The 8,563-nt window shown below is 59.3% G+C and overlaps 1 protein-coding gene across 3 annotated transcripts in view; it reads right to left on the reverse strand.

Annotated features, from left to right (window-relative positions):
• SDK2 (sidekick cell adhesion molecule 2) overlaps positions 1-7,508 on the reverse strand; it is a 269,870-nt gene extending 262,362 nt beyond the window's left edge. For all 3 annotated transcript variants that reach the window (XM_087441505.1, XM_087441506.1, XM_014789208.2), the window contains exon 1: positions 7,071-7,508. In XM_087441505.1, the coding sequence (XP_087297631.1) occupies positions 7,071-7,134 (64 nt within the window). In that variant the 5' untranslated portion in view covers positions 7,135-7,508. The remainder of the gene's footprint in view (positions 1-7,070) is intronic.
• Positions 7,509-8,563: the final 1,055 nt, after the last annotated feature.

Below are 8,563 nucleotides of genomic sequence, written 5' to 3' on the forward strand. Positions count from 1 at the left end.
TCGGTCACTAGCAAGCCAGTCATGAATGCCCCAAGTGACCTTAAGGAGACTCCCCAAACATCTCTGGGTCATCCCAACCCCCAGAAGGGGACAGGGGAAAAGAGCAGAGGGAGGAAGGGGTTCCCCTTCTGACTGCTTGTGTTCTGCCAACTTAAGACTCAGTGAAGAAACAACTAGGGCAGAGGTAAGAGCCAGGAGCATCGGGAGGAGGAATCCCAGGGCTATTTCCAAACTCCGGTACCTTCCCTGGACCAGCCTGGTCTTCTAACAGCACAACTGTCTGAGCATCTCTCACTGGAAGATGTGGAGGCAAAGAGCAGCCTGGGGCAGTGGAAAGACGACAGGTGTTGGGGTCTTAGAGCTCTGAGTTCAAATCCTGACTTCCTAGCTGGAGGGCCTCAGGCAGTTAATTGCTCTGAGCCTCAGTTTACCCACATGTTGGACTTGCAGGAGGATGGAGGCAGGTATCAGTCGTGATGCACCTAACACTGTCCGACCCGTGGAACTGCGCACCACACGTGAGTTCGCTTGTCTCCGTAGATCCCTAGGATGGGGAGGAAAGCCTCAATCATTCTAAATGGGAAGAAGCACAAGAAAGGGGCAAAAAGAAGATGTGGATGAAGTACAGAGTAAAGATACCAGAGGAAAAAAAACCTGAAAACTAAATGCAACCTGAGATCCTATCTTAAGATCCTTTGGAGGGGCAAACACAGAAGCACAAAAACAGTTAAATTAGCTTATTAAGTGCTCCTAATACGTCAGGCTCCGTGCTGCACGCTCTGCTGTGTCGTCTCATCTACTTCTGGTATTTCAGACATGGACACAGGGGTGGAGGATGTAAAGTGACTGAACCCAAAATGTAACAAAGTGGCAGAGGCTGAACCCAGGTCGGCCCCATTCCAAGGCACTGACCCTATACGTGCCACTTCTCAACAGCTTAAGGAAAAAACCCAAAAAGCCGTGCAAAGTAACAGCACAGACTGGGGGCAACTCCCGAAGGCTTTAGGGCCAGCCCCGCCTTGTGTAAAGTAATTCTCTGTAGGAAATGCAGTTCTGGAGACCACAGAGTCATCTCGCGGTTATGAAGGAATGCCAGACATCACCAGTGGCATCGAGATCCCGTCCTTTCTCCAGCACCTGGAAGGAAGCTGCACTTCCCAGCTCCCTAGACACTGGGCGGGACCATGCGATCAGTTCTGGCCAATGGGCTGCAAGGGGAAGTGATTCGGGCTACAGCATTTAATTGTTGATGCAAGTCTTCCTCTCTTATGTATTTCGAACGGTGCCTCCATGCAAGGATGGGCATTACTCTCCAAACCCCTACCCGTCCTCCCAATTTCCTCCACATGGTAAAGGTGGAGTTCAGTTGGTAGGGATTCAGCAAGGACCCAGGGGCCACCCAACCCAGAGGCCAGGCTGCTAGAGGCAGTGTCACCTGTCGGGCCAGAGGCAGGCAGAGCTGGGAATGGGGCGAGAAAGTCCCCCAAATGGGGCTAGAGCCCCAATGGCAACACCACTCGGTCCCATGTATGCCTGGGCTGGAGCCTCTGGGGGGCGGGGCTCCCACCCTTGGGGTGTTTGGCTGTGCAGCGCGGTGAGGGGTCCATGGCAGGGGTGTATGTGATGTGCAGAGGAGCTTGTGAAAGTGGGTGAGGGGTCAGAAAAGAAGCTGGAGAAGTAGGCAGAGGCCAGATGACAACGGGCTTTAAGCCTTAGGTAGATGTTCACTCATTCATTCCCTCATTCATTCATTCTTCATTCGCTCATTCATATTTGTCCAGCTCCTTCTACATGCCAGGCATGGCCCTAGTGATTGGGGATAGCTGTGAATAACAGTGAATAAAATAAAGCCCCTTCCCCCAGAAGAAAGAGCAACAACAGACAAGTCAGTACATGTGGGATGGAGCTGAGTGCTATGGAGAAAGTGAAGGGGAAGGAGGGTGTGCCTGGAGATGCCACGTTGTAGGGCGCTTGGGGATGGATAAGGGACATCAGAGAAAAGCCCAGAAGGAATTAAGGTGTGGGCGCGGCCATAGGGACGGCAGGAACTTCAAGTGTCAGGAGGGAGGCCGGGGCGTGCCTGGTGAGTTCTGGGAACAGAGAGGCGGTCAGCGTGGTGGCCGGAGAGAGTGAAGACTAGGCTGGAGGGGAGGCTGGTGCGCGGGAGCGAGGGGGTGGGGTTGTGACATGCTCACACCTTGAGGCCAACACATTATAAGCACCTGACCTGTGTTAAGAGCATTTTTCAAGTGGTTGGGATAATGTTGTTTAACATCCAAAAAAACCCTATGAGGTAGACACAGCTACTTTCAACTGTCTCCTCACTGTACAGGTGAGAATACTGAGCCTCAGCTCAGGGTCGCTCAGAGGTGGAGGCAGGGGCCAGGGCCCAGGCTGGGAGGAGTCCACCATGTGGGTACCCCCAATATCTGAAAGAGAGGCGCCTCGGCAGGGCTCCCCGGGCTCAGAGAGGGGCTTCCTGAACCAGACACCTGGCCCGAGGAGTCTGATGAGCTGAGCTGAGCTGTGCAGCCCGTCCCTGCCCCCCAGGACCCTGAGCAGCCCCAGACAGCCCCTTGTTCAGCACCGCTCACTGGCCCTGCCTTCTGGCCGACGTGTGGACAGCAGCGGGTGGGACGACAAGGAGCATCCGGGATGTCTCAGCCACGAGGCTTGTTTTCCTTTCCATTACAGGCAGCGAGGCCGCTGCCGGCAGTCGCTCCTGGACCATTTGTTGCTATTGGCATCCCAAGGCCTCAAATTATGATGACTAATTCTCACCACTTTAGGCAGCTCCAGGGCCGTCTGCGGCAATGTGCTCCAGGGGGAACCAGGGTGGAAATCCCACAGGCAGATGTAACACCCAACATCAATTCCAACTCAGTCTCCTGACTCCCCGAGGGGCTGCAGTCGGAGGGACGGGGAGGGGGCGCTCCAGCCAATCAGAGGACTCCTTCAACCACAGCCGAATCCTAGGATAACCAGCCACAGGGAGGCCAATTTCTTCATGAACATAAAGCACAGTTGTCTAACAACTCGCTTGTTTTGTAAGGTAGTGAGTCCTCCATCACCAGGAGCATGCAAGCAGAGACCAGATGGCCACTTGTCCCAGGTTTATGGACAGAGGACAGCACTAGATGACTTTTCATGTTTCTTTCAAGTCAAATGCACTGATTCATGCTAGTCCTCAGGACGGAGAACAAGTTCATTCTCCCTTACCATTTAGCTTACAGCCCAATTGTGTCCTGTGTTACAAAGTCAAATGCATACCAATATGCCGTTTAACACATCATTTCAAAGTCGGCTGTTCAGGCACTGTTTAAACAGAGAAACGCTGTAAAGGATTTGGCCTCTTTCCCAGCCTTCCTTCCCTGATAGAACAAGGTTTCTAGCCCCTACTCTGGCCTTCCAGCAGAGGACATAAGGGAGAGGCGGTCGATAAATATTTGCGGAACAAATGCACGAGGCAGGTGTCAGGCTGCCAGCGTGATTCGGCCTCTGGGTGGGGGTCCTGGGTCTGTTTGTCCCAGGCAGGGGCAGCCAATAGGAGCACCAAACTGTCACTCATCTAACCACAGCCAGAATGTTCCAGACTCCCCAGCAGAAGCCAAGGGGCACACAGGTCGAGGGAGAGGGGGTGTGGGGCAGAGAGCCACCTCTCTGGCCATGGGAGAAGGGGACATAGGGAGCAGGGGTGCCCCTGGCCACTCCTGTGTGGGACTTTGACACGTATCAGCTGAGAGCCTCCGGCAAGCGTGACACTCAGCCTTGTGGTAATTAGCAAGAGGCCCTGATCAATAAGTTATTTTTTGCTGTCAGTAATTAATAATTACAGCTTAGCCACACCATGTAATTAAACTTTCATCCCACTCCCGCGTGTGCTGTTTGGCTTTTGTGGTGATTAGCTCTCAGCACTAAACTTTCTCCCTTTGGAGCCTGCAGGAACCTCCGGGGCTGGGCCTCCCAGCCCTCACTCAGGGTTTCCCTGCTGCCTGCTTCACTCGGCTCAGACCCCCTTTTGTTCCTCCTCCAGGCCCTGTTCTCCTGAAAGAACCTTCTGGACCAGCTGGCTGGGCTGCGGCTGCCCTCCTTCCAGCCTCTTGCCTCCTCAGGATGTCCTCCAGCAGTAATCAAGCTTCATGGCACATGAAAAATCTTGCGAGGCGCTTGTTAAAATGCAGACATCCAGGCCCACCCAGACCTTTCCAATCAGGTGCCTGGGAGTGCAGCCTGAGACCACTGGAGGGCCACTGGGAGACACAGTGATGCAGCCAAGGAAGGAAGGACGAGGGAAAGGCATTCAATGGTTTTCAGTGGGTGGCCGGGAACTGCTCATCACAGTCCTTTGGCTTATAGAGTAAAAGTAGTCATAATAGCAACATAATAACAACAATTACTCTGTATTAAGCACCATCTAAGTGCCGGGCACTTGTGGGGCCTCCCCTGAATACCTCTAATCCTCACGCCAACTCTGCTCTTTCTACAACAGCACTGCACTTAGTTTGGGAAAGGAGTGTGAATCTTGCGACGCTGAGTTTCGGAAGGAAATGGTCCAACGATGGCTTTTGGTATAAGCAGGTGGTGCCGCCAGGTCCAGCACATGACAAAAATGAGGCTAAGTCTAGATAACATCCAGCGGTGGCAAATGTGAGATTTGTCCCAAGAGAGGAACGCTGCTTGGTCCCTCACTCTGTCATGACTGGAGAATGGGTCTCAGGGGCTCAGAAGTGACAAAGATTGCCAGTGGCTTCAACCACCCCAAAGGTCACGGCAAGGAGAAGCAAAGGAGAAACTCTGCTCTCTAACCCCAAAGCAGATAAGAGAGGCCCCCCACCCCATCCCACCCAACCTGTCCCCCTAACACCTGAACCCAGCATTGCCTCCAAGCCTCAGCCAAGACCAAGTTCCCACAATCCCCTGCACGGTTTGCTGCCCAGGAGACAAATGGAGGAAAGTACCTGACGACGCTGGAAAACACTCTCTCGGAGCCAGAGCAGACAAACGGAGCAGCAGGGGACCTGGGCAGCCACACTCAAAAAGGCAGCAAACAAGAGAAGCAGGAGAGGGAGTGAATCAATCAAAGAGATCTTCATGGCTTCTGACAGGGGCGCACCCTTCCCACAGGAAACACAGGGACGGGAGGTGGCCTGGCCTTCCCTTCAGCAGGACGGGTGGAATCTTGGCCTCAGGTGGATGGGACAGGTGTGGAGGTGGGGCATGGAAGAGACTTGATGATCTGGAAGGAAGGACCTTCAGGTGCCCTGGGGACTCCTTGCGGGTCTGGTCCTGGATGGGACAAGAACTAGTGAGCCCCCTGCCCAGGGAAATCATGCCATTGCTGGAGTCTGTGCAGTAATTAAGGTAGAAGGGTCCAAACAGAGGCTGACAGCCCTCAGAGCCCTCCCTGTCTCCTGGCTTTCGGTTAGTAATCCCACGGGCATCTCAGAGCAAATCTGTGATGTGTCGAGGGCAGACCACAACCCCTTCCTAATCTGCCAGCCTCACAGTCCTGTTGGGACCGGCAAGCCCACCCAGCTGCAGATGCTCCTAGTTCCAGGGAGACAGGGTCTTAGAACCACCTGGTCCCATTCCTCACTCTGGCGCCAGGTCACCTAGCAGCCTTGGGCAAGTCATTTAACGGCCCCTGGACCTCAGTTTTCCCATCTGTTAAATGGCTACTAGAATAGGACGACCTCTGAGGTCCCTGCCTGCTGGAAGATTTTATGATGATCATAAAAATAATAACTTTTATTACCTTACATTTACAGGGCCAGTTACAAAATTTTTAAGTGCTTTAATGTAAATTACACTGTAAAATCTTCCCCTCAACCCTGTGAGTGAGAGCTGATTTTTTTAATCTCTTTGATCTTGGCTCTCTGGACCGCCTGGCAGTGGGAGCACCGGGGTCCCTTCTTCCCCGCGGTTCAGCGACCCAAGAGGTGGGGTGGGGCCCTTTCGAGGTTGCGGCCTCCGCAGACCGGCGCCCCCGGGTGTGTCCAGGCCCCCTCCCGAGCCTGGAAGAGGCAAGGCCAAGCCCCAGGAGTCCTGGAGATCCATCCAGGCTTCGACTCCCTCCACCCCCAGCAGGCGCCGCTCGGACACCGCTGGCACCGCTCTCTGGCTCTGAGAACCCCAAAGGCAAGGAAGTGCCGGTGCAGCCGCCCTCCCCCGCTGGGACTTGCCCAGGGGCTGGGGGCATGTCTGGGCATCCGCCTTTGGAGAAGGGCAGTGCGTATCACGTCCCCTCATCCCTCCTAATACTCCCCCACCCCCAAACCCACCAGCCCTTCTCCACTGCGAAGCTGCTCCAGGCAGCTACAGGTCAGAGCGGTGGCTGCAGAGACAATCGAGCAGCCAGCGGAGCTGGAGGCAGAGGCAGAGGCTGTGTGTCTGGAGGGTGGGAGGTGAGAGGACCTCAGACCCTCCCTCTGCACCACGCCCCGGTGGGTCCGGAGCAGCACCCGCGACATCGGCTCCAGGCCCGCACCGCGAAGCGCCCCCAGCCCCAGCGGCCGGCCAGGCAGCCAGGCGCGGGCTCCGGTACGCGGCCAGGCCGGGCAATTGCCCTCCCGGAACGACCAACCGGCACCCAGCGCCCGACTCGGGCTCCTTCCTCGCGCCCTCCCGCCCCACTCCCTGGCCCCGGGGCCAGCGCCTGCACGGCAGGGCCTGCCCTTCCCCGCGGACACCGAGCGGGGAACCGGAGCCCGACCTGAGGAGCTCGGGGGAGCGGGTGCCGAGCCCGGCACGGAATGGCTCGCCTCTCCCACGCCGGCCCGAGGGCACCCACAGTGGGTGTAGGGGGGTAGCGACGCCCCACCTCATCTTGGGCGCTTCTCAGCCTGTCTGGGCGACGCCTCCCAGCACGGACCCCCACCTTCCCCCCATTCGGAAGCCACAAGTCTCTCGGAAAGACTGCCCCACCCCGTGAAACTCGGGGATGGGATCCTGAAACTCCCTGAAGAGGGCTAAGCCAGACGTCCAGGAGGCCACCCCGAGGCCAGCGAGCTCCCGCCACCCCTTCCTCCTTAGCCCCCTCCCCAGCCCAACGTTGGGGTGGCCCTGCGTACCTTGGGCTCCGGCCGCGCGGATCCGGTACAGGGCCAGCAGAGTCCAGATCAGCGGCCCCCACATGGTGACCAGCCTGGCGGGCGGGGGTCCTCCGCACTGTTTTATAATCCTTGCGGGGTCCGGTACTCCGCGGCTTCGCCCGGGGAGAGTCTACGCGGCTCTGGCCCGGGGCGGTATATGCCTGGGAGGAGCAGTTCAGGCGACCCCAACCCTTTCTCCTCCTTTTCTGTCTGAGTCCGATCCCGCGGCGCGCCCGGAAGGCGAGGGGCGAGCAAAGAGAAAGAGGAGAAGCCGCGCTCTCGGAGTCGGGGCGCCTCCCTCCCTCAGCACCCCAACTCCGACTTCTTCTCCCAGGCAGGGCGGTCTCCGTGATCCGGCCGAGTCGCGGGCCGAGCTCCGGAATAAAAGGACAACTTCAGGAAACTTCCTCCCGTGGCCACGTTGCCCGCCCTCCGCCCCCTCCCCGCCCCCTCGTTGGGTTCTCTGGGCGGACGCAGTCACCGCTGTTCCAGGCGCCGTGCCCCCGGGGCCGGGCCCGAGCCGAGCGCGGCGGCAGACGCGGGTGCCAGGGTTCCTTCAGGGGCGCGGGTTCGGGGGGTCGCAGTTAGCATAGCGGTCCGAATCTCCCTGGAGCTGAAGTTTTCTTCTGTCTAACTTTGCAGGCGGCATCTGGCGGGGCCGAGCCACCCCTCTCGGCTCCACTGCCCTGGCGCCCAATCCAGGGACTCTCGGTCCCTCCCAGGGGCGCCGGGCTCGGGCGTGACCTCGGCTCCGCGCCCAGCGGGCTAGCAAACTTTGCGGGTCCCGCGGCCCGGCGCGCAGCTCCGCGCGCCCATGTCCACGCCGGCTTCGGGGCGACGGGGGCGGCTGCTGGGCTCGGCGACCCGGGCTGTCGCCGGCGCCCGGGCACGGAGCCTCCTGCCCGCCCGATGGAGACCAGCGGCTCTGCCCTCCGCCGCGCCCTGGCCGGAGCTCTCGGCAAGACGCACGGAGAGCTCGGCGGGCAGCCCCGGCTCCGGGGGCGCGGCGCCTCCTCGGACGCCCGGCGCTTGCCGACTGCCCCGGCTCGAGGAGCAGCGGCCGCCGCTCCTGCCCCAGCGCCTCGGCCGCGCCGCCACCGCCCGCCTCGGCAGCCGCCGCCGCTGGCCGAGCCCGCCGCCCTCCGCTTGCCGGGCTCGGCGTCCGGAGAACCGCTCCTGCCTGCGCCGAGCCGGAGCTGCGGGGGCAGCGTGAGCCGGGGACGAGCGCGGCGGAGGCGGAGGCGGAGACGCGGAGAGGGGGGCCGAGCGCTACCCCGTGGCCGCGACTGGAGAGCAGCCTGCGCGCAGGGAGGGGCGGCGGCGGCGGCGGCGCCGGCGGCCCCGAGCCAGGCCCGGGAGCGAGCCCCGCAGAAACACAATCAGTCTGCGCGGGCGCGGGCGTCCAGCGTCTCCGGGACTCGCCCGAGGGCAGCAATGCCAACCCCGTACCGTACCGAAGAGGGATGCGCGCC

This window comes from Ceratotherium simum, chromosome 16 (assembly GCF_057802395.1).
Source record: "Ceratotherium simum simum isolate JZ-2026a chromosome 16, ASM5780239v1, whole genome shotgun sequence".
In the NCBI taxonomy this organism is placed as follows: domain Eukaryota; kingdom Metazoa; phylum Chordata; class Mammalia; order Perissodactyla; family Rhinocerotidae; genus Ceratotherium; species Ceratotherium simum.